General features: G+C 37.9%; 1 protein-coding gene across 7 annotated transcripts in view; it reads left to right on the top strand.

Annotated features, from left to right (window-relative positions):
- LOC105469033 (helicase with zinc finger) overlaps positions 1-26686 on the top strand; it is a 187913-nt gene that overhangs the window by 76967 nt on the left and 84260 nt on the right. For 5 of the 7 annotated variants that reach the window (XR_011615959.1, XM_071083493.1, XM_011719558.2 and 2 more), the window contains 7 exons: positions 4385-4718; positions 5573-5703; positions 11161-11340; positions 11859-11963; positions 21572-21750; positions 22840-22958; positions 24111-24256. Coding sequence is in view for 6 of the 7 variants with exons in the window: in XM_071083493.1 (XP_070939594.1) it covers positions 4385-4718; positions 5573-5703; positions 11161-11340; positions 11859-11963; positions 21572-21750; positions 22840-22958; positions 24111-24256 (1194 nt within the window). In the remaining variant the exon portion in view is untranslated. The remainder of the gene's footprint in view (positions 1-4384; positions 4719-5572; positions 5704-11160; positions 11341-11858; positions 11964-21571; positions 21751-22839; positions 22959-24110; positions 24257-26686) is intronic. The other 2 variants (XM_011719560.3, XM_071083492.1) reach the window with 2 other exon arrangements.

The following is a 26686-nucleotide window of genomic DNA, read 5'->3' as shown; positions in this document are numbered from 1 at the left end:
AAAATGTTAGGATGCAGATGAATTAGGAAGGAGGGGAACTAACAGGGCCATGAGGAACTAACAGGGCATAGTGATTCTGTGTTGCATGAATGAAGGTTGGTGAGAGGGGCAGGGTCAAGGATGACTTGATTTTTGGCTTGGATACCTACATGGATGATAGTGCCATTTTCTAAGTTGTTAATATATGGGAAGATTGGGTTGGGTCACACTGGGGAGGTCAGATAGTTTTGCATATACTGAGTTTAAAGGGCATATAAACAAGAGTGTCCATTTGACAGTTGGATTTACAGCCCTGAGCTGGGAGATCTGGGAGAGGGTGACCTAGCAAGAACTTACAGAGTAGAAGGAAGGCAGGATGGAGCTTATAGAAAGTAGTTGGTGCTTAGATGGGAGATGGAGAGCAGCTAGGAGAGGTAGGAAGAAAACTAGGAGAGCATTACCATACAGAAGTCCATGGAAGAGGGAGTTCAAAGGAAGAAGACATTGATTGTATAGTGAAAAAAAAAAAAATAAGAAAACTGTACATCATGTACATCATCTTAGCAAAAAGAGGTCCTTTGTGAATCAAGAATTTCTTGCACTCTGAAGTAATCTCCTCCCTCTAAGAAAGTTTTAATGACCCCTAAACTCTGCATATTATATGGGTAGTAAAAGGAAAGTACAATTTTAATTTCATTTAAGAAAGCATGAATAAAGTAAGGGTTCTTTTTTTTTTCTTTTTCTTTTTGAGATGGAGTCTCACTCTGTCGCCAAGGCTGGAGTGCAGTGGCGCTATCTCAGGTCACTGCAGCCTCCACCTCCTGGGTTCAAGTGATTCTCCTACCTCAGCCTCCTGAGTAGCTAGGAACTACAGGCTGGGCCACAATGCCCAGCTAATTTTTGTGTTTTTAGTAGAGATGGGTTTTCACCATGTTGGCTAGGCTGGTCTTGAACTCTTGACCTCAAGTGATCCTCCCACCTCGGCTTCCCAAAGTGCTGGGATTACAGGTGTGAGCCCCCACACATGGCCTCCTGTTTTTTTGTTTTGTTTTGTTTTGTTTTTTTGAGACGGAGTCTCGCTCTGTCGCCCAGGCTGGAGTGCAGTGGCCGGATCTCAGCTCACTGCAAGCTCCGCCTCCCGGGTTCACGCCATTCTCCTGCCTCAGCCTCCCGAGTATACGGGACTACAGGCACCCGCCACCGCGCCCGGCTATTTTTTTGTATTTTTTAGTAGAGACGGGGTTTCACCATGTTAGCCAGGATGGTCTCGATCTCCTGACCTCGTGATCCGCCCGTCTCGGCCTCCCAAAGTGCAGGGATTACAGGCTTGAGCCACCGCGCCCGGCCGTGTGTTTTTTTTTTTTTTGGAGACAGAATCTCGCTCCATCACCCAGGCTGTAGTACAGCGGCACGATCTCAGCTCACTGCAACCTCCGCCGCCTGCGTTCAGGCAATTCTTTTGCCTCAGCCTCCCGAGTAGCTGGGACTACAGGCGTGTGCCACCACGCCCAGCTAACTTTTGTATTTTTAGTAGAGATGTGGTTTCATCAGGTTGGCCAGAATGGTCACTCCACCTAGACTTCAAAGGATGTATTGGACAACCTGAGGGCCCAGGCAGACTTGTTGCAGAGGCGGAGCCACGGTGCAGAGCCCCTACTAGGACAGTGCTTAATGGAGCCCTGGGAGTGGGCTAGATCCTGAGACCCCAGAACTGAAGGGTCAGCATTATGCAGCTCTCACCTGGGAAAGCTACAGATACAAGACTCAATCTGTGAGGGCTTCTGGGGGGACTGAGTGCAGCAAAGCCATAGAAGCAGGGCTGCTTGAGGCCTTGGGAGCCCAACTACTGTTCCAGTATGCCAGGATGTGGGATGTGGAAGCAAGGATTATTCTTCAGCTTTAAGACTTAATGTAGGCCAGGCACGGTGGCTCACGCCCGTAATCCCAGCATTTTGGGAGGCCGAGGCGAGTGAATCACCTGAGATCAGGAGTTCGAGACCAGCCTCAACATGGAGAAACCCGGTCTCTACTAAAAATACAGAATTAGCTGGGCATGGTGGTGCATGCCTGTAATCCCAGCTACTCAGGAGGCTGAGGCAAGAGAATTGCTTGAACCTGGGAGGCGGAGGTTACAGTGAGCTGAGATCACGCCATTGCGCTCCAGCCTGTGCAACAAGAGCGAAACTCCGTCTCAAAAAAAAAAAAAAGAAAGAAAAAAGACTTAATGTTGTTTGCACTTTTGGATTTTGGACTTACTTGGAACCACTTATTCCTTTCTTCTTGCCTAGTTTTCCCTTTGGGAATGGGAATGTTTATCCTGTGCCTGTCCCACCGTTGTATTTTGGAAGCATGTAACTCATTAATTTCACAGACAAATTCCTCCTGAGAGGAATTTGAATCAGGATGAATTGTGCCTTGAGTCTTATCTGTTTCTGATTTAGTTGAGACTCTGGGCTTGGACTTTTGAGTTGATCCTGGAAAGAGTTAAAACTTTTAGGTGCTATTGGGATGAAATTAATGTATTTTGTATGTGAGAAGAACGTGCATTTGGAGGCTATGGGCAGAATGCTGTGGTTTGAATGTCCCCTTCAAAACTAATGTTGAAACGTAATTGCCATGGGGACAGTATTAAGAGGTGGAACTCTTAAGAGGTGATTACGCCATGAGGATTCTACCCTCATGAGTGGATAATGTGATTTTACAGGAGTGGGCTCCTTATCATGAGAGTGGGCTGTTAGAAGAGTGAATTCAGTCCTCTCTTGCCGTTGCTTTTGCTTACACTCTCATGCCCTTCTGCCTTCCACCATGGGATGATGCAGCCTGAAGACCATCACCATATACCAGCCCCTTAATCTTAGACTTTCTAGTCTCCAGAACTGTAAGAAATTAATCTCTGTTCTTTATAAATTACCCAGTCTCAGGTATTCTGTTACAGCAACACAAAACAGACTAAGACAAACCTAAGAGAAAGGAGAAAATATTGCCACCATTTCTTACCATGTTGTCTTACCTCTTACAGCACCATTTCAAAACAGCGAAGGAGAACTGTTAATTAGTTTACATCTTTCTTTCACTTCATATTTCTCTCTTTTTTTTAAAATTTGGGGACAGAATCTGACTTTGTTACCTAGGCTGTAGTGCAATGGCATGATATTGGCTCACTGCCACCTCCGCCTCCTGGGTTCAAGTGTTTTTCCTGCCTCAGCCTCCCAAGTAGCTGGGATTACAGGTGCGTGCCACCACACCTGGCTAATTTTTGTATTTTTAGTAGATGCAGGGTTTCACCATGTTGGCCAGGCTGGTCTTCAACTCCCAACCTCACTACGGGTGATCTGCCTGCCTCAGCCTCCCGTAGTGCTAGGATTACAGGCGTGAGCCACCATGTCCGGCTCCGTATTTCTTGACTGTGTAAATTAATCTTGATTCTCTGTGCTGCCTTCACACACATACTCTCTCACACTCATGTGCACACATGGAAGTGTGAGGGAGTATACCAACCATTGTCTAATAAGATAGGCCTTAACTTCTCTTTCCATAATTCCTGCATGAGACCTGCCTCCATGTAGCCATGAATGAAAATTTATTTTAAATGTTCATTAACATTATTGAAAGAGATATTTTATGGTTTGAATCTGTTGATAAGCTCTACTTGGAAAGCAATTGGTTTAAAGTCCATTGTAATTTTCAGTGCAATGTGTTTCCTTCTGGTTCCAGGTGATTTAAAAGTCTTTATTGTCCCAATGGTGTGTTCAAACAGACTTTTATATTAATTAGTATATAATATTTCATGTTACTTTCAAAAACGACATTTAGTTTCATTTTAAATACTCTGATGTTTTTTGAATGTGCATATTCTTCAACACAAGTTAGTATGTATCTTTATGTAACTCCCATATGTTAGTATGGGAGTTTATTCACTTAAAAAAAAGTTTTGTTGGCCATTCACAGTGGCTTACCTTTGTAATCTCCCAGCACTTTCGGAGGCTGAGGTGGGTGGATCACCTGAGATCAAGAGCTTAAGACTAGCCTGGCCAACATGTCAAAACCGTGTTTCTACTAAAAATACAAAAATTAGCCGGGCGTGGTGGGCACGTGTAATCCCAGCTACTTGGGAGGCTGAGGCAGGAGAATTCTTGAACCCGGGAGGCAAAGGTTGCAGTGAGCCAAGATCATGCCACTGTACTCCAGACTGGGCGATAGAGTGAGACTCCGTCTCAAAAAAAAAAAAGTGTTGTTGTTTCCAGCTTGTATTAAAGGCAGAAAAATACAGTTTTTAGCTCAATGAAGTGGAAGTGATATAATGGTTTAATTTTTGTTGTGTGTATATTTGATTTACTTTCACTATTCTAGTTTTTATATATTTTGTATGTAAAATATTCAAACTAGTTTTCTACTTCTGGTTTAGGTTCAACCTTAAAGTGCAATTGCAGATTCTAGCAAGCTTCATGCTCACTGGCGTTTCTGGAGGTGCAAAGTATGCTCAGAATGGACAACTTTTTGGTCGCTTTAAGCTTACTGAAACACTTTCTGAAGATACTTTGGCTGGACGACTGGTGATGACCAAAGTCAATGCTGTTTATTTATTACCAGTCCCTAAACAGAAGTTAGGACAGACCCAGGGAACCAAAGAGAAGGTTTATGAAGCTACTATTGAAGAAAAAACAAAGGAATATATATTTTTAAGGCTATCTAGGGAATGCTGTGAAGAACTTAATCTTCGGCCTGACTGTGACACACAGGTATGTTTTAAGGTTGCAGTTTAACCAAAGTGGTCTGTAGCCTCATTATCGGCTCATAGTCTTCCTCTGGCTTAGTTTTTCTTTTGCCATAAACGAAAGCAAAGCTGACTTTGAAGTCTACGGTGGTAGGTTGAGAATTGGACGTGTAGCAACTCCCAGAGAAAAGTGATTCTTTTAAATTTAAGTAACATTTAGAATGTTCTAGTGTTATACAAGGTTGAGCTTTCTGATTAGAGTTTTAAATCAGTAATGGAAGAAAAGATGAAAAGAAATTAAGCTACCTCCTGGGACCTCTCTCATCTGCAGTTGTATCTGTTCCTGTTCTCTCTATCTTTATGGGGTTTTAGGTGAATTATGTCTTCAGTCTGCCATATTTAACTGGAAGATTAATCTTTTTTTCTTTGTAAACATAAAACTTGGTGAATATTATTTATTCATTGCAAATTGATAGAGTGTCATAGGGCTAATCATCTCTCACGACTGGATACTTCACATGTTCGGATATTTTGCTAATGTATTTTCATGCGAATGGTAGAGTCAAGTAGCCTTTATCTAGAGATTAGGTAACTTATAAATATGTCTGTTTCTTAATATGTAAAATGATGTTAATAATAGTATATATTATCATTGGTACTATGAAATGAGATAATCTATAGTAAAGTACTTGTTACAGTGCCTGGTTATAAATGAACAAAGCAAATATTCATCGTAATTATGGTTAGACTATGATTATACTTTGAAAGAATCTCTGCACTTATTGTCCCAAACAGATTCCTCCCAAAGTTTTCTAGCGAGCTGCCAGCATTGATGTTTGCTTTCATGCGGTTTTTTAAAGAATTCATTTTGTGTTTCAGGTTGAACTTCAGTTTCAGTTAAATCGATTACCCCTCTGTGAAATGCACTATGCACTAGACAGGATCAAGGACAATGGGGTTTTGTTTCCAGACATCAGTATGACTCCCACCATACCATGGAGTCCTAACAGGTACACTAAGGCGTTGTCTTATTAAAGGAAGGTTAATATTAAATTGAATATCTGTATAAGATAATTCAAGCATAGTTTTATAAGAAAGTTTGCCTTTGCTTTTCAGGAGACATTAGTTTAGAAAGGAGAGTAAAAGAACACTTAAAATGAAACATTGGAGGTTCATCATCTATTTACTTTTTCTTGGAGTCTAAATGAATTTCACTGCTTTTCTCAACAGCCTTAATTTGATAGGATGCCAAGCAATTTAGGAATATTTCCAAGTAGAAGTTGAATGGGGAAATTAGGGCCTTTCTGAAGTGGTTCCAGTAGTTAATTTAAAACAATTTTTATTTATTTAGAGTTAGGGTCTTGCTCTGTCACCCAGGCTGAAGTGTAGTGGCATGATCATTGCTCACTACAGCCTTGCACTCCTGGGCTCAAGCAACTCTCCTGCCTCAGCCTCTGAGTGACTAGGATTTTAGACACATACCGTTGTGTCTGGCTGATTAAAAAAATTTTTTTTGTAGGCAGGGGTCTTGCTATCTTGTCCATGCTGGTCTCGAAATCTGGCCTCAAGTGACCTTCCTGCCTTGGCTTCCTGAAGTTCTGGGATGTGAGCTACTGCACCTGTCCTAATTTAAAATACTTTTTAAAGATAGGTGAGAGTTTTATAAATGAGCAAAATGGACAAATTACAATAGAAGAAACTGCTTCAGAAACTTCTGTCCAGTTAATGGTCATATAAATATTGTTCTGCCTAAATTTTTTTGGGGAAGAAGGTACTTCCATTTTGTTATAAGCATGGATGACTGAGAGCTGTATGCCTGTATCTGCCTTTTCATCTCTTCACTGGGTTTTATGCCCTTAGTGCCTGCCCATGCTCAACTCACAACACCTTTTTTTCTTTTTTAATCTCAGTGGCTCTACAAAATAGAAGTTTATTTATCACTTTCAATTTAATCATGGTAGAGTGGCCCTTTCCATGACTGATGGAGCCTCTGGGATCTTCAGTGAGTGGTTTCCAGGGTCACCCTGGGTGTTGACATTCAGCTGACTGACGGGGGAAGAGTGAGCACAAAGGGTCGTGTGGGAAGCTTTTATGGGCCAGGCCTAGAAGTGGCATATATCACTTCCCTCACATTCCATTTCTTATGGTCGTAAAAGCAGAACAACACGAAATATGCCTTACAACACAAGACCTCAGTCATTTTTCCCTTGTTTTGCTTACTCTTACTGTGCTGTCCCCCTCTGTTCATTTTACTGCCAAAATTCTTGAGAGGGAATAGTCTGTGTATTTCCAGTATTCTTTCTTACTCACTCTGTAACCTCTGTTTTCCTCTTGTGTGCTATCCTGAAAGTGATTGGTGATCTACTAATTGTAAAAATCCAGTGACATCTCCTCAGTTCTCTTTGGATTCAGCTCCTCTTCATGCTTCCTTTTCTTTTCTTTCTCAGAGCCAGTGCTGCTTTTAGACCTGGAGTATTTCAGTAGCTTTGCCGTCTGTGGCTGTGTTTTCTGGCTCATCTCAAATATTTCTCCTAGAGTTAGTTTTCTGAAATAATCATGTCATTTCACTGCTCACAAATCTCTGATGGCTTCTCCTCGATATGTAGATAAAGGGTGAGCAGTCTAAGCCGAAGCGCCCGTGTATGGCCTCGTTGACTGTGCTTTCCTGCGGTATCCTTTCAGATTTCTTTTATTTTTTTCTGCTTGACACTCCTTTTCTCCCTCTAAATCCCCATGTTTTAGTAATATTGAATTACCTTGAAGTTTGTTTAATTTGCCATGTACTTATTTGCCTCCTTATCTTTCTGTTATTCTTCTTAAAAAGTTTTTAATTGTGGTAAAATCCACATAACGTAAAATGTACCCTCTTTACCATTTTAAATGTACAATTCCATAGTGTTAAATATATTCACATTGTTGTGCAATCTCCAGAACTTTTTTGTCTTGCAAAACTGATGCTGTACACCCATCAGACAACTCCGCATTTCTCCTTTCCTGCAGCCTTGCCGCCTCTTTAAGTGATTTTTTCTCTCATATAATCTTTGCCCAATGTTAGTTCACTGAAGAGCTCTCTGTCCTTTAATATTTAGTCCAGCTCGTATGCTCTGGATTAAAGGGTCAGCAGATGAACCTGAGCCTTTCATGTCAATATTTTAACAACTATTTATTGAGTGCCTGACATGTACTAGGTTCGGTTTTGTGCTTTAAAGTATAATTTCTCTAAATCTGTCAATTCATGTACGTTTCTAGACTGTTTTTCTTGGTAAACTCTGAACTTTGTACAGAAAGAGACCATGTCGTATTTTTCTTCGAATACCCATAGAGTTTTACACATTATTCATCTTCAGCACATTTAAGTTAATAAGAATTTCAAGTTTAAAGAAGAAAAGTTTCAATTGTGAGGCCATACCAGTAAGCTTGTAGGCACATTTACTGGATATGCTCACTTCTGAAAATTATATTGTGTATAACATAGTATATTTAAATACTACTGACTGTAAGTTTTAGCTGCAAAAGTAAGCAAACTTTCAAGCAAGAAAATATTTTTATACCACTGTAATTTAAATAACAATTAAAAGGTATCTGGGTCTAGGAACATACTGAGTTGTGGTCATGGGCTCACACCTGTAATCCTAGCACTTTGGGAGGCCGAGGTGGGAGGATTGCTTAAGCTCAGGAGTTAGAGTCCAGCCTTAGCAATATAGTGAGACCCCCATCTCTATACATAAATAAAGAAATAAGTAAAATTAAAATTACCTGGGTGTGGTGGCACACGCCTGTAGTCTCAGCTAGGTAGGAGGCTGAGGTGGGAATATTGCTTGAGCCTAATAGTTTGAGGTTGCAGTGAGCCACAATTGTGCCAGAATATATTTTCTGGACTAGTGTAGAATATAGATAGATAAATGAAATTGAGAAATTGTTCTTGAGCATATAGTCTGTAAATTAGTTATAACTACATTAGGTCAGGGGAAGAAAGGACTTCAAATTAGTTTAGCTCTGGGAATGAAATAAAGTATTTCATTCAGAATAAACTTGAGATTTTATATTGTTTTAAATTTTGAAAATCAGAAGTTCCTCTTAGCATGTATATTGTAAATCTTCTTTCCCTTATTAAGTGGACAGTTCGATAAATAAATACAATTTGTTCCATTCACTGGCTTTCTATAAATGTTCATCATGATATCTATCTCATTCATGAAAGTCCCCAGATTTGAAAGATGAGAGGACTCATGAAAGTCCCCAGATTTGAAAGATGAGAGGGTATTTTAAGAACTTTTTGCTTTAAAAGTGTGTACTAGTCAAGTAATATCTCATTTTTCTGTAATCTCTAGAAAATATTGTAGTAACAGAAGCTAACCTTAATTGAACTTTTGTTGCTCAATTATTTTTCTAAACAGCTTTACATGTATTATCCCACTTGATCTTTAAAATAACCATCTGACGCAAATGTCATTATCTTCATGCACAGATAAAGGAACCATTGGGGACAGGTATCATAGAATCATAGTAGTCAGGTATAGATTCAGTTAGCAGTTTACTGAACTGATTGTGACTTTAAAAGGTGGAGTTATCAGCCTAGAGATACATGGTCCAGGACTGTGCAGGAGCTCTGCAGGGCCATCAAGGACAGACACCTCCCCCTCCTTTCTACCATGTAGGGCATGTTTGTTTTCTTCCTGATGTGTTTTGCCTCATGCAAAATATAAGATGATTGCTGTAGTTTATTTACCATAAGCTTTTTCTGGTCAGCTGAGGAAGGAAGTGATGAGCAAGAAGGGCTCTTTTTAGTTAAAAATACATATATATAAAATAAGTGAGGCTTTGTTTTTATTTTATTGTGTATGGAAGTCCTTCTGAGGACTTCCTCCCCCATCTAATTGACCAGAATTGGGTCTATAGCACAGGAGGCTGGGAGATGGAGCGTTATAGCTGACTAGGCTCAACAGTAAAGGAAGGCAGGGGAGAAGGCTGCTCTGATGGTTTTAGGGTAACCATTCCACCCAGTGCTACATGCAGTAGGTCTGGACTTAGCCATCACCTAAAGCAGTTTTCTCATTTATAGAAGATGGAAAATTGCTGGATACTGGCAGAATTATGAATAAATAAGCCAGTTAATGCTGAGGGACTCTGAAATAAAATGTTTGGGGTTTAGCGAATGGCAAATTTCAGAAAAAGAAATATTGGCATGATTACATGGTCAAAATTTGTTTTCTAAAGTTTTACATTTTTTAAGGAGAATTTTGTTGGTTTAAGATTATATGTCATAATTTAACAGTTATTTTACACATATTTGTAGAGATGAGGTCTTGCTATGTTGCTCAGGGTAGTCTTGAACTGCTGATCTCAAATGACATTCCTACCTTGGCCTCCCAAAATGCTGGGATTATAGGTATGAGCCACCATGCCTGGCTAGGTTATAATTTCTTGAAAACTGAAAGTGTTAGGATTTTTCAAAAATAACCAGCTTCTGATTTAAGTACGATATAGCCTCACAGAGAGAATTTTCCTTTCTAAACTCTGTCCTCTATTTCAGGGTTATTTTGCAGGCACTTTTATTTTAAATTTTCTAAGAGTTTCTTTACACACCCTTACTATTTTGATTCACATCCCTCTCATTTTTACCATAGTTGTTGCAATGTATAGTATTTTAACTGTAGTTGTGAGAAAAAATGCTGTTGATTCTCCACTCAGTTTGATCTGTTGCAGCATCTGCTGTCCATTTTCATCTTCGAAACTTAGCCAAGTCATAGAAGGGGCACTAGTAAGATAGATCTCATTACAGTAGCCATCTGTGCGACTGTGACAGGTGTTTTCTCCGCTGACCAGTATGATATGTATATTATTTGTGTGTGTGTGCAAAAATATTAAAAAACATTTCATTTTGTTTGGCTTTTTATGCCTTTTTACAAGACCTAATCTTTTCTACATTAAGATCTTTGTAAAAATTAGTATCTCTTAACCAGGGACATATAGGTTTGTTCTTTTCCTCTTGTTTTAAACCTTGCCAGCAGATCTTTTAAATAATTAGAATTTGAAATTCAGATCGTTTCCCTTTTGCATTTCATTTGTTATGCAAAAAAAAGTACTACTTCGTTAATATCAGTAAAAAGTTTTATGATGCTTTTTGTAACAGAGGGAAATTACATTTTTGAAACATTGCCACTTCTACTTAAAGACCTGGCAGCAGCTAGATTCGAAGTATGTGATTTCCTTAGATAAGTTACCAAAATCTTTTTGTATGTAGAATAGGACAAGATAAAATTAATTTTGATTTACATGTTAAAACACTCTACACTGACTCTGTTGGGGAACTTTCTAAAAAGTAGCTTTAGAATAAGCATTTGTTTTTATAGATGCTGTGCTATTTCAGTGGTTTTAATGGTTCACTGAAATTCAGGATACTCTTGTGTTGTGTTCTGTTTATTAACAAGATGCATATGTTTAAAATAAATTTTTGTTTTCCATAGACAATGGGATGAACAGTTGGATCCTCGACTAAATGCAAAACAGAAAGAGGCTGTTCTGGCCATTACCACTCCACTTGCAATCCAGCTGCCGCCTGTGCTTATCATCGGACCCTATGGGACAGGCAAAACGTTCACTCTAGCTCAGGCTGTCAAACATATTCTGCAGCAACAGGAGACTAGGTGAGAGGGTGGGAAGCGTGCTCATATTTCCCTGGTAGGGTACTACCTCTGTTCTTGTTTTAAATGCAAAATGAGGGCTAGCAAGACAGTTTTCATGCAGCTCTTAAACATGAAAAAGAAAAGGAAAAGCCGTAAATCCAAACCCCAGAGCACTAAAAATTTGAATTCTCTTAAAACATACTGTTTTTAAAATTGGTAGTATAGACAGTAAGTTTTAAAATAGTTTTTAAATAGCCATCAGAGCAAGTTTGCTATGGAATTGTGATATCTATTAGAGCCAAAAGACTTGGGTTTAAACATATGTATATATATTTTATATGATAGATTTAAAAATAATTTTGGGGTACTTCCTTTTTAACTTAATTTCCTAAAGGTATCACTGAATAGTACTAGGGATTACTGAGTAGGATGAGGGAATTGTATAATGTTAGGATGGCCACTGCTTTTTTTTTTCGGTATTATACTGCTTGAATAGTTTTGTGTTTTATCATTCTTTTTATTTGCACCATTTATTTCAGCAGGATTCTCATTTGCACCCATTCTAATAGTGCTGCTGATCTCTACATAAAGGATTATTTACATCCATATGTAGAAGCAGGCAATCCCCAGGCAAGACCTCTCAGGTATTTTTTTTAAGGCTTATTATGTATCTGTATCATACTTTATTATTCTTAAGAAAAGGTGTCTGTAAAGATTTTAGTAACTTTGGAAATACCAAAGTCTTTAACTGTGCATTGACATTTAGAGGTTATGTCTTTTGAAGAAACTGTTTAAATTAAGGAAAAATGTAAAAATCTTTGACTATTCATTTCTTAAACATTAAGTAAGAGAAAGACATCCTTTTTTAAGTTTTGTGTGTAAAGTGTTGTTTCAACCTGAGTAGATTTTGATATGTACCTCTAAAAGCTAGTATGATGAAATAACATAATATGATAATTTAAATTAAATCTAGTTCAGTTAAAATTCTAGTATGTTTTGCATGGCAGATTAGTCATGCAGTGGACAGTTCTTTATGAAAATAAAATTTTGGCTGTGATGCAGGTAATTTCATAGAAGCTACACATTAAACATGAAATACTGAAATGATTTCTGCAACAAAATGTACTTGACTGGTATTTAACAACTTTTGCTACCATTTAAGTGTCAAAGAAAATTTAAGGTTGATATAGAAAGGTCCTCTGAGTATATATGAACATGAAATGTACTTAAATATAGGATGTGGGGGAATAGAAATCCTTTTCTTCAGAAAACAATAAAGAATCATCAAATTGTTGTTTATTATACCATTTGCTTTCATTGTTATATGGATTAATGTTCAGTTTTGCCATTTTACAAACTAATATGTCATGCCCTAGGTTGTTTGAATACAGTTGTTTATAAATTAATTTCTAACTGCACTTTTGAATCATTAAGTCACTAACTTTTTATTTCTACTAGAGCTCAAGCATGGGAAATGAAATTATGTTATTTAATTCTTCAGTAATCATAACCAAAGCTGTTTGAATGATCTTAGAATTCCATTAAAAAAAAAAAGAGGAAAAAAGTGGTGTGACCTATTAACACAGGTTTTTTTTGCCATATTTTATTTTCACTCTGGAAGATTAAGAAGCAGTAATTATTTTAAATAGAATCTGGTTGTATTTAATAAGAAAATATTACATATATACAATCATTATCACTATAAATGAAAACATGGTATTTATTGAAGGATACATTCATCAATAAATAGTTTGATTCAGAATCTAATCTCTTCCAGCTCATAAGTGAAAGTTGAGTAGTTACCTTTTTTGCTATAGGTATTCTTACTCTAATGATATAAGTGGTTTGTTTTGTTCACTTATATTGTTGGTAGAGTGCGCATGTGTGTTCCATAGGAAGTGTGACCTCAGTTATCATGGTGTACTTGGTGTAAAAACAGTGGGGTAAAGCCCACTCAAATCTTGGTTGACTTAGCATAGGCTATTTGACATTTGGGGCTGTAGAGCTGTTGCTGATGAACACTAAATGTGTCACTCAACTAGCTTATATTTAGCTTTTTCCATGTAAAATTATTTTTTGGAGGTTATAATCCAACATGTGGTGCATCTCGATATGCAGAATAAGAAGTTATGTTCAGTAGGGTACATGTATCATTGTGGCCCAAATATTGAAACTTGCCCTCTATCAGAAATTCTCACCTCTCTGTAAGTCTCAAAAGTGGTTCAACCCAAGATGGAAAAACATTTATAAATATATTCAAATGCAAACTTCATGTGGTTTCATTTAGTAAATGGAACAAAGTAAGAAAAAGTCTGACTTCCCAAATATTTGCTTTATGTAGTCCTACATTTTCACCATAGTTTTTCTCTTTGGGAAAGGTGTTAACTTGCAAATGTATTTCCTCAGAGTATTTATGCATTGAATTGTTAAGATTTATTAGCACTATCTAATATTACATTAACTCAGATTAATTGATAATTTTCCTAATAGACAACAAACATAGGAGGCATGTGAAATGGAATAGAGAAGATTAGAATGACTGAGTGCTGTGGGAAGATTAGCTTTATCTGAATTGTCCCAGGATGCAGAGGAAAGAACACAAGAGGGCACTAAGTGTCTGCTCATGACCGTGAAGATGGTTGTCTCTAGGGAGAAAGGCTCATGAAGGGTTTGCTGTCTTCATGATATAGTCTGGAACAGGCCCTGGAAAGTGCTATAGTGTGAAAATAGTCAAAACATTACATAGTGAATACAGTAGTAAATGTGTTTAAATATACATACTTATGATTAAAATTTGTAAAACTCTTTTAGTTGCCAGGAGTTGAGCTGAACTTAAAATACTTGGAGATGGGGATTTTAGAAACCATTTTAGATCCTGCTTAGTTTCAGTTTTTACTTGTTACTTCACTAGAACTAGAAGATTTTAAAATGGAATAGAGGGGAAAACACAGTTTATTTTTGTGTGTGGTTTTCAAGATCAGTATCTGGTTCTGACAGAGTTATGGCTTTGCAGATAGGGGTCATCTATGGAGGGGTGCATTTCCTCCTTTCTGGGAAAATGGAAGGTAATTGTTGTTTTATATTGATCTTCAAAGAAGCATATTCTTCTGTGATCAGGTCATTCTTATTCATAGTATTTTAAGTAATGACATTTTGGGGATTATTTGTTGTGTATAAATTTACTACATGAATAAAATTAGTGAATTAAAATTATATATTACCAGACTCTCTCTTATAATTCATGTGGGATATGTGGATTGATTTCTTTCTGGAAAATATGTAAATTTCTTAATTGGTATTATATTTTATACTGTGAATTTGAAATTGTCTTGTTACTGTCAATTCTCCAATTTAAAAAAATGTTAGCTGTGTTTTAAATAATCTTTTACACAGTGTCTAACTTAAATGTTGCACAAAATGAAAGTGCAGAGAATATTTTAAAATCTTTTAAAAGTTGGGACTAGAATATTATACTTTCAAGAAAATTGGCTCAGCGGTCAAACTTTGTATTCTTACTAGCTTCAACTTGAGGTAACTTTCCAAGGTAAATGTGAAAAAGTCAGCAGTGAGACTTAGAACTTTAATTTCTTTCTTTTTTTTTTTTTTCTTCCTTTGAGGAAAAAACAGGTGCTTGGAGTTAGTTGATGATATTAGGCCGTTTTTATATTGCTTTAAAAAAATACCTGAGACTAGGTGACTTATAAAGAAAAGAGGTTTAGTTGGCTCATGGTTCTGCAGGCTTTATAGAAAGCATGGTGCTGGCATCTGCTCAGCTTCTAGGGAGGCCTCAGGAAGCTACAGTCATGGTGGAAGGCAAAGGGGGAGTAGGATGTCACATGGTGAAATCAGGGGCGAGTGAGTGTGCGTGTGGGAGGTGCCATATACTTTTAAGATCAGATTTCAGAGCAAAAGCTCACTTATCACCAAGGGGATGGCCCAAGCCCCTCATGAGGGATCTGCCCCCATGATTCAGACACCTCCCACTGGGCCCTACCTCCAACATTGGGGATTCCATTTCAACTTGAGATTTTGATGGGAACAAATATCCATACTGTATAAATGAATAATTTGAAAAACCACCTTTTTTTTTTTTTTCCTTCAATTTTACAATGAAATACTCATTGGAGCTCAGAGGTGAGGTCTTGGCTGGAGAGAGAAAATGTGTGAGTCACTAGGGTATTGGTGGTGATTGAAGCGTGGGCATGGATGAGATTGTCAGGGGAGAGGAGGGCTGGAGAGTTAGAAGGGAATCAGAGAAAGCTTGAGTCATGGAAGCTGAGGGGAGAGTTCCTGGGAGGGAGCAACAGCGGAACTTTGCATGCTGCCAAGTCAGGTAACTCGATGGGCCTGGAAACATCCGTGTGATTTAGTGATGTGAAAGTTGTTTATGTCCCTTGATTAGATGGAAGGTAAGCCATGTTGAATGAGTAGAGGAGTGAGTAGGAGGTTGGTAACTGGAGAGGACAATCTAGATAATACTTCTAAAAAGAAGCCTGGCTGTGAAAGGAGGGGAGAGGTTGGACAGTGACTGGGAGAATATGAGAATTTAAGTAAAGTTTCTTTTTAAACAAGAGAAACTAGAGAATTTTAATTTTAAAAAGCCACCTATAAGTGAGAGGTTAAATTCAAATATTGGTAATTATTTTCCCCATAATGATTCAAATAATTAGCTTTTGTTTTAGATTAGTATTTATGTTTATTAAAGGAAATCACATGTATACACTATTACAAAAGGTCATGTTGTATTTAAAGTTGAGAGCAAAAAAAATTTTTTTTTTTCAATTAACCTAGCCACTGTTCACCAAGTATCATTCCCAAGGGAATTTTTGACTTTTTTAGCAGTTTCTTTTGATACTTCCATTTTTCTAAATTATAAACATAATATATAAAAATTATGGCCGGGCACGGTGGCTCACGCCTGTAATCCCAGCACTTTGGGAGGCCGAGGCGGGCGGATCACAAAGTCAGGAGATCGAGACCACGGTGAAACCCCGTCTCTACTAAAAATACAAAAAATTAGCCGGTCGCGGTTGTGGGCGCCTGTAGTCCCAGCTACTCGGGAGGCTGAGGCAGGAGAATGGCGTGAACCCGGGAGGCGGAGCTTGCAGTGAGCCGAGATCGCGCCACTGCACTCCAGCCTGGGCGACAGAGCGAGACTCCGTCTCAAAAAAAAAAAAAAAAAATTATATATGTGTGTGTATATTATGTATACAAATTATAAATATATAAAATATAAAATACAAATTATTATATATGTGTATATATATAACAAATATATATAAACACACATATATCAACTGCTGTGTCTTAATTTGATTTTAGATATTTGTTGACTTTCTGTTGTAGCTTTTTTTTTTTTTTTTTTTTTTTGTGAGACAGAGTCTTGCTTTGTTGCCCAAAATAGAGTGCAGTAGGGCTATCTGGGCTCACTGCAACCTCTGCCTCCCGGGTTCAAGTGATTCTCCTGCCTCAGCCTCCTGAGTAGCTGGGATTACAGGCACACGCCACCACGCCCAGTTAACTTTTGTGTTTTTGGTAGAGACAGAGTTGCACCATGTTGACCAGGCTGGCCTCGAACTCCTGGCCTCAGGTGATCCGCCTGTCTTGGCCTTCCAGAGTGTATGGTAGCTTCATTTTTAGTGTTTTTATTATGATGATCCTGTAAATTATTTGCTCCTAACAAATAATATGTATATATGTTTTTGGCTTTGTTCTAGCATTAATACTTACTGTTTTTCATTTGCTTTATTTTCTTTGAACATCTAATCAGGTCTTTATACCCTAAGTGACTCTGTAAATACCTACTGAAACAAGGGTCTTTATTGTCACAGCTCTTAGATAATTTGTCAGTGCTGTTTTTTTCTCCTGGAAGCTCCCCTTCTGGATTTCACTTGCTCCTCCTTTCTGAACTGGTTGTTCTTTGTTATGCTGACACTTCTCTTTGCCATTATTTTGGAATTTCTTTTTCTTCTCTTCTATATTAGATCCCATTTCCTGGATCTTAGGTCTTCCTCTTTCTTGATTTTCTACCTTGTTTTGATGGTGCACATCCTTTTTTACACACCCTTAACTAGTGCTTTCAACCCTTCTGACAAAGTTCATAGGAGGTAATATTTTTTAGCTTTTGCATATCTGAAAATGCCTTTATTCTGCTATCAGATTTAATAGTTCATCTGGGGGATGGGTAGAATTTTAGTTTTAAAATGTGGCTCATAACTGCCTAGTTTTTCCTTAGTATTTGCTTACCAGTAAGTTGATATTTAGACAGGTAGGCCAGGATCAGAAATAATGAGGATTTTTTTCATGATTAACTTTGATGTATCCAGAGATGTTTTTGTGTGAGCCAGTGCTTGCCTTTTGAAGAAAATGATTGTACATAGCTTACGATATAGAGGTTGTAATTCTTCTGCCAAGTCTAGATTATCTCCATTGTGTAAAATTTCCCCCCTCACCAAATTATCACTTTCAAGTGTGGTCTTGAATTGAAGGAAAAATGGAAAAGTGAACTCAATTTTGGTTTGAAGAATTTAAAACATATTTTGATGTGATTTTTAGTAAAAAATGATTATCAACTTAAGACTTTTATTTTTCTTATTTAAGAAATCAGTAAAGTTGACTTTTAATAGCAATTTGCAAGATTTATTACTATAATAGAATTCCAATGTCTAAGAAAAACAAAGAAACAGAAAGTTACTTAGTAATTAATATCAGACAGTAAAAATAACTACTCTTTTATTTTTTATTTATTTATTTTTTTTGAGACGGAGTCTTGCTTTGTCGCCCAGGCTGGAGTGCAGTGGCGCGATCTCCACTCACTGCAAGCTCCGCCTCCCGGGTTCACGCCATTTTCCTGCCTCAGCCTCCCAAGTAGCTGGGACTACAGGCGCCCGCCACCACACCTGGCTGATTTTTTGTATTTTTAGTAGAGACGGGGTTTCACCGTGTTAGCCAGGATGGTCTCGATCTTCTGACCTCGTGATCCGCCCGCCTCGGCCTCCCAAAGTGCTGGGATTACAGGCATGAGCCGTGCCCGGCCTTTTATTTTACATTCTAAATTAAAAAAAAAATTTTTTTTTTGAGACACAGTCTCTTTCTGTCACCCAGGATGGAGTGCAGTGGTGTCATCTCAGCTCACTGCAGCCTCCACCTCCTGGGTTCAAGTGATTCTTGTGCCTCAACCTCCCAAGTAGCTGGGACTACAGGTTTATGCCACCACGCCAGGCTAATTTTTGTATTTTTAGTAGAGATGGGGTTTTGCCATGTTGGCCAGGCTGGTCTTGAACTCCTGGCCTCAAGTGATCCACCCACCTCTGCCTTCCAAAGTGCTGGAATTACAGGTGTGAGCCATCGTGCGTGGCCAAAATATTAATAATTCTCTTTTAAAAACCTTTTTGGTTTGCTTCCAAAAATAATTTAAGATTGCTTTCATAAAATGTGCAGAGGCCATAAAATTGAGAAACATTAACACAAAGTAAGAGACAAGAGCCTAGTAACAAATGGTGGCTCTTTGAGAAAAGGAAATTGTTACCAAAATGTTAGACTAACTGAAGGCATGCCAATTAAGCACCAGATTTTGCTCTTACTTTTTTAGAAGCTGCGTATAAATTATTCTTTTGTTCCATATGATGACTTATTAAATAAAATATTTCACACAATATGTGCTTTTAGATGGAATAAACAACAGATCTTTTAAGTAATTGTTTTGATTGCCTATATTCATATCATGATGCTACCTTTTTGCGTTTGCGCAGTGTACATTGAATATTTACTGAGTGTTTAGAAATGCTGGTTTTAGTTTCAGCTTTGCTGTGGGTGAAGGGAAGTGGGGGGCTTCGGTTTGTTGGTGCTGCCAGGCATTATGCTACATATTATACATCTGTTATCTCATTTAATTTCCCCAAATCCTTGAGAAGTTGAATTATTATATTCATTTTGGAAATAAGAAATGAAGCTTAGAGAGGGGAAGAACACAGGTTTAAATCCTGGCTGTAAGCTCTTTGGGCTTCGGTTTTCCTAACTAGGAAAGAGGAATAGTAGTGATGAAAATAACAATCATCTGGTGATCTTTGTAATTTTACCGATGGAGTAGAAGCCATCAGAAGAGAATGCCCACATCTTCTCTTTGATAGATCATCTGACTTGCATCTCCTAAATAACTGCTTTCCCTCCCATTCTAAACTGTTCTTTTCTTTTCCAGGGACCAACCTCTCTACTTGTGAATGAGCTCTCATCCTTTCCTGGATACACAGCTTCTTTCCTCCATAGTTTTTTCTTTGTATAGCATGAAAATATACTATTGTCTTATTAAAAAAAAACAAAAACAAAAACTCACCTTCACCTGACCTGCATGCCTTTAAGCAAAACTTATCTAGACAGTTGTCTATATGTACTCCCTGGCACTATCTCCTCTCTTCTCTTTCTTTCTTAAGCTCAAGCTAATCAGATTTCCATCTGTACTTTTACACTAAAACCATCATATTGAGGTTCATCATATTGGTTTTCTTGCTGTTAAGTCCTGTGGTCAGTCTTCATTTTACTTAAGCCTCTTAGCAGCATTTAACACAGTTATTCCTATCTATTTCTATCTGAAACACTTGCTTCATTTTACTTCCAATACCCCACGCTCTCCAGAGTTCTATATCTTTGTTCCTTCCCAGTCTCCTTTCCCAGCCTCTGAATGTTGGAGTGGTCCATCAGTCATTCTTCCTTCCACTAGGTTTTTTTTTTTTTTTTTTTTTTTTTTTAAATCTACTTTTATTCTCTAATCTCATCTAGTCTCAAGGTTTAGTATTATCCCAATTGTAGCTATCTTGCCCCAGGCATTCTCCTGAACTCCATACTTATGTATTGCCTTGCTTACTAGATATATCTACTTGGATATCTACTGAATATGCCCAGAACGAAACTCTCAATTCCCACCCCAAATCCATTCCTCTTTTTCACCACCTTTGTAAAAGCCACCACCATTTATCCAGTTTCAGAGGCATGGAATCATTCCTTCTCTTAAATTCCACTTCTAGTTCATCAGTAAATTCTGTTGGCATTACTCTCAAAATGTCTAGGGAATCTGACCATTGTCACATCTTTGCTGTTGGCCTAGTCCAAGCTACGATCTGCTCTTGTCTGCAGTCTTAACAGTAACCTTGTAACTGGTCTCCTTGCTTCCACCCCCTGCTCCTTCCTCCATGCCGCTCAGTGTTGTATTGGAGCCAACTTGTATTGGTTTGTTAGAGCTAATCATGTGTACGACTTCTCAGGTTCACGTTCAGTGACATGCTGGTAGCTTGAAATCGCCATGACAATTTTACACCACAAATCAGCAAACACTACAAACCAAAATCCCCTCCTCTTCCTAGCCCAGGAGCTAGGTGTTAAACATTTACCAGCACACCACTGTCCACCCCCACTGTATATGTTCTGCCCAGAGAAACAGAATAGTCCTTTAACAAAATAAGTCGTATGGTGTCACTGCCCTGTTGGAACTCTCTGATGGCTTTTCATCAAACTCAGAGTAAACCCAAGGATTGCTCACAAGCCCTATGTGATCTGCCTCTGTGCTGGAGCATAGTAGATACCTAAAGAATCTTTGTTACTTGGGTAGGTTAGAGATGGGTGGGTGGATGGATGAGTAATTTCTGTACCATTTTAATAATCTATTGCATGAGGCCTATTAATATTTTTCTTTTGCAAATAATGGAAGTACTTAGACTTTCCAGTTGTTCAAATTTTAAATTTATTCTTAAATTTCCAGAACCTCAGAGGTCTATTTAAGTATAGGTATAAGAATATAGTCTAATATAAAATGAAAATAACCTTTGAATTCCTGTTATAAGTATGCAATTCACTGTTTTTTGTTAGCATAAATAGTTAAAATAGGAGTCAGTGTATTTTTGTAAGAACAGTCTAGAAAAAGGTAATTCCAGAATGGGAATGTTTTGAACTTAAAAAACTGTAATGCTTATAAATCTTATGTTTATACGATTCTGTTGCAAGATTACTGTGAGCACTTAAAAATAGGGGTTTATTTTGTGGAATTGCATATACTTCTATGTCATTTTTTTGGTAGAGAGTCACAGTGGATATAGTGGCAGTTGTATGTTAAATTCTAATTCAATAGAATGCTAATGGTTATCAGATTCATTTGTTACTTTTCATATGTTGCAGTCTTAAAATAACAATGTCGGTATTTTAATAACTAGATACTGTTAAGAAATTAGTAAATGTAAATCAGAAATATTGTCTTCTTTTCCAGGGTATATTTCAGAAATCGCTGGGTAAAGACTGTCCACCCAGTTGTGCATCAGTACTGTTTGATCTCAAGTGCACATTCCACCTTTCAGATGCCCCAGAAAGAAGATATTCTTAAACATCGAGTGGTGGTTGTTACATTGAATACTTCCCAGTACCTCTGTCAGTTGGACCTTGAACCTGGTATGCTGACTCAAGACACAGTCTCACAATTTTAGGGCTTATGAATTCAGTTTAGACTGGGATTGGCAAGCTACAGTGTGTGGGCCAAATCTGGCTCACTGCCTGTTTTTGTAAATAAAGTTTTATTGACTGGAACACAACCATGCTCATTTATTTACCTATTTATTGTCTGTAGATGCTTTTGTGTTACAGTGGCTGAGTTGAGTTGTTGCAGCAGAGATTGATTATATGGTTCACAAAATCTAAAATATATAGTTTGGCTCTTTACTGAAGAAAAATTTGCCAACCCCTGGTTTAATTTTAGTGACAGCTATTCCATTTGTTCTCTAGTTGGTCAGATGGTATTTATTATTGATCATATGAAGAATTCCAATTTGGAGAGTGTTGGTATTTTTCTTTTTTTTTTTTTTACACTTTTCTCAGATTTTTGTTATAAAATGCTTTTGCATTATATACTGTAGAGATGATAATTATAATAGGTTTTATTATGGCATACTATTAAGATTATTATATTTGAGTACAGGAGCTATGTAAAATCAAACTAGTGTTATGTGAAGTACAGATGTAAGATGTCAGGAAGTTGTTCTGACAAATATGGCAAAACTTAATCATCAAAAAAGCAGTACCAATCTGGGGCCAGGTGTGGTGGCTCATGCTTGTAGTCTCAGCACTTTGGGAGGCTGAGGGGGGGGCCAAGGCACTTGAGGCCAGGAGTTCAGCCAGACTGGGAAATACAGTGAAACCTCATCTCTATAAAAAAGTACAAAAATTAGCTGGGCCTCATGGCATATGCTTATAGTCCCAGCTACTTGGGAGGCGGAGGTGGGAGGATCACTTGAGCCCGAGGAGGTTGAGGCTACAGTGAGCTGTGATCATAGCACTGCACTACAGCCTGGGAGACAGAGTGGCACCCTGTCTCAAAAAAAAATAAAAATAAAAATAAAAATAAATAAATAAATAAAAGTACTCACTACTCTTAGAGTATTAGCAAACTGAACTCTTTACTTAGCAGAAAAGAAGATAACTATAGTCCTTCTGCCTTTGTTGCTGCTCTAGCATGCTATCCTGTGTTTATGCTGTACTTTCTAGGGTTTTTTACACACATTCTATTAGATGAAGCTGCCCAGGCCATGGAGTGTGAAACCATTATGCCTCTAGCATTAGCAACTCAAAACACTCGGATTGTCTTGGCTGGTGATCACATGCAGGTAAATGCCCTCTAAGTTGCTGTGTTGAAAGTAACTTTTAATTATATTTTGATGTTTAATCTATTTCTAAAACATCCTATGAAATCATGCCATGCATTATAACTTTAGTACTTCAAATAATTCTGTACTAATAGTGAAAAATATTGTTATTTCTGAAGAAAAATTACTATTCTGCTACTCTTTTTCTTCTTTGGATAGTCTGTCACTGTTATAATTTTCATGTTTATTTAAGTTCTGTTCTTTTATAGTATGAATATCTGATTCTTACTTTTTTTTGTGAAGTAAAATTTAAATGATCATTCCTGTAGGATCCTGGGGAATTGTAATTCCCCAGCTCCTGACTTTACTATTTGTTTACCTGAAGGAGTAATTTTTGTTGGTGTAATAGAAAACTAGGAAATAGAGGGCTTAATTAAAAATTATAGCCAAAATCTGAAAGAGTGTGATTTTATATATTTGAATATCTATATGTAGGAAAGAGAAATACAGTTTTTCTATGAGGATACCTGTTTCACAAAGTCCCAGTTTGGGGCTCTTTCTCTCCTGCTGCAGTTAAGATTGGACCTACATCTTACTATATAGCTGTCAGGACATCAAGGAGAGAGTTAAATGTAGAGGAACAAATTCTGTTTTCATTTCTTTGCCTAAAGTAGTTTAATTTTGCTCTCTAGTGGTAAAAGGCATAACCATGAATGGCTCCTTATACTTCATACAATCAAGAGGATTGTTTTGTTAATTACTAAAAATGATTTTTTAGTGGTAGGCTGTATGTCCTACCAGCTCACCATTTAAAATAATTAATCAATTTTAGTGAAATAACTGTTAGACTCCCTCAGTGATGCAGTGGGTTGCATGCCTAGAATCACTGAAGTAGTAGCTATTCATTATTATGCTGGGGAGCCCTTTGTCAGGTGTAGAAAGAAACTCTAGGTTAGTGTTGGTAAACTGCAATGAGAAGTTAGACATTTTAGCCAAGTTCTTAGTAGAGGTAATGGTTCAGAGAAAATATTACTGATTGTGCTTGTCCCAGCATTTAGCATGTTGAGGTTTGGTATATAAGAAGTTTTAGCTTGGTGGATTTTTTTATAAGTAGGTTAAAAAATACTATTTGTATATTCAGTTAAACTTTCTCTGTATGTTTGTCTGTTACAGCTCAGTCCTTTTGTTTACAGCGAGTTTGCCAGGGAGAGAAACCTTCACGTTTCATTACTTGACCGACTCTATGAGCATTACCCTGCTGAGTTCCCATGTAGGATTCTCCTGTGTGAGAACTACCGCTCCCATGAAGCTATCATCAAGTAGGTGTGAACTGCCCCCTCCGTGTCATACTTTCTGTGGTCTGGTGGTGGGAAGGATCTCAAAACAGAACTGTTACTAGGGACAGATGATTCCCAACAGACTTACATAGTGTCCCTTGTCTTGCAAATTATGTTTAATTTTATGTCTTTAAAAGAAAACTTCAGAAGTCAGAGTTGTAATTTTTCACAGAGTAGGGCTATTTTGGGAAAAACTCAAATCATGTTCTTCCTCTGCTTTCTCACAACAATTAACACAGAAGACTTGTATGATCGAATGTAGGGAATTCCCTCCCACCAACAAATAAGCAACCAGTTCTGTGGGGGACACCAGCTGGGTGTCCTCCAATTCAATTCTGATACCATCTATCCAGAAATAACGTCCGATCCCACAGGTTGAGGGCTTAGAAGACTGCCCACCTGCCAGCCCTCCAGCAGTCACAAGCCTGGGCCTTGGGGACTTCTAACTGATCGCCTTCAAGTTGAGGGTCCTGCCACCCTCTCTTTGGGTCTTTGGGTTCACTTAATTTGCTGGAGTGGCTCACAGAACGCATGGAAACAGTTATTTATGTTTACTGGTTTCTTATCAAGGATATTACAGAGGATATAAATGAAGAGTGCCTAGGGCATGGTGTGGGAGAAAGTGTGCAGAGCTGGCATGCCCTCCCTGGGCACGCCACCATCCAGAACCTCCACATGTTCAGCTTTCTAGAGGCTTTCGAACCCAGTTCTTTGGGTTTTTATGGAAGGATTTGTGATGTCAGCATTTCTTCCCTCAGAGTATAGGGCGGAACCCTCTCTGTGGAGGGTCTTAAGACCCACACTTTGGAAGGACGAGGTAGGAAGTTTGCTTAAGTTCAGGAGTTCAAGTACAGCCTGAGCAACACAGGGAGACCCCCTTTCTACCAAAAAAAAAAAAAAAAAATTAGCTGGGCATGGTGGCACGCAACTGTGGTCCCAGCTACTTGAGAGGCTGAAGTGGGAGGGCTTCTTGAACCCGAGAGGTTGAGGCTTCAGTGAGCCATGATTACACTGTTGCACTCCAGCCTGGGTGACAGAGCAAGACCCTGTCTCAGAAACAAAAATAAGAAGAAAAAGACTGGAAGATTAGAGTCCTGCTTTGGGGCCGATGAAAGGAAGGCAGGAGAAGGTCAGAGAGATTCTGGGCCTGACATACCCAAATTATAACAAAAGACTGTAACAAGAGCTATGGTAGTTATGAACCAGGAACTATGGATGAAAAAAAAAAATACACACACACATAAATAAAATAACACCACAAGGGCAATTCTGGAAACCAAAACTTTAGATTATGTTAGCTATACATATGTTTTTCTGTGACCAAATATATAATCTGTATGAAAAGTTACATGCTATAATAAATATATTGACAAATAGCATGATGGTTTGCTTATGTCTTTGGCTATGTTGTACAAGGAATCTGCTTTAAAAGAAAGGAAGAAGGGAAAGAAAGGGAGGGAGAAAAACCATGAAACTTAATAAGTTTTAAAAGATTTCTGTTAGCTATAGTGTGCATAAATATAAAGAGATATAAAGGTGTATATCTTAACAACTCAGTGGATTGTCACCACCTGCATGCAGCATGTAACCCTCATCCAGATCAGGAAGCAGAACATGACCAGCGCTCCGAACGCCCCTTTGTGCTCCTTTCCAGTCACTACCCTGACCAGAAACTTAACACTGTAAAAAAATGTAGTATAATTTAATAATATTGATTATGTCAACCATGTGAAAACCATTTTTAGGTTTCCCTGAATGCAATTGGATAGATATAATTCTATCTCTCAAAGTGTGATTCTTTTATTGTCTTCAGTCATTTGCTGCAGTCACGGATGAGTCAAGTACTAGATGGTGTCTTCATCAGTAAAGTGGATTCATTTTACAGCTTGATCGTCTTTCAGTTGTGTACATTGTTTCAGCATCTGTATATCTGTGTGTTTGCATGTATTAGTACAATCATGGGTCACATTCTGAGAAATGTGTCATTAGGCAATTTTGTTGTTGTGTGAATGTCACAGTGAACTTACACTAACTAGATGGCATAGCCTACTACACATACAGGTTATATGGTGTATATAGCCTGTTGGCTCCTAGGTTACAAACCTGTACAAAGCATGCTACTGTACTAAATACTGTAGGTAATTATAAAACAATGGTATTTGTATATCTAAACATGGAAAAAGTATGGTAAAAATACAGTATTATGATCTTATGGGACCATCATCATATATACTGTCTGTTGTTGACTAAATCGTCATTATGTGGTACATGATTGTATGTGACTCATTTAAATAAAAATACATAGTAACCAAGGAAATATACTGGCTAGCAAATTTCCTCATAAAGTCTCATCTTGTGTTGAACTGTCATCATTTCTTCCTGTTTTGGCTTTGTAGCTTACCAAAATCATTC

Source organism: Macaca nemestrina, chromosome 17 (assembly GCF_043159975.1).
Source record: "Macaca nemestrina isolate mMacNem1 chromosome 17, mMacNem.hap1, whole genome shotgun sequence".
In the NCBI taxonomy this organism is placed as follows: domain Eukaryota; kingdom Metazoa; phylum Chordata; class Mammalia; order Primates; family Cercopithecidae; genus Macaca; species Macaca nemestrina.
This window is presented reverse-complemented; position numbering and strand designations above follow the sequence as displayed.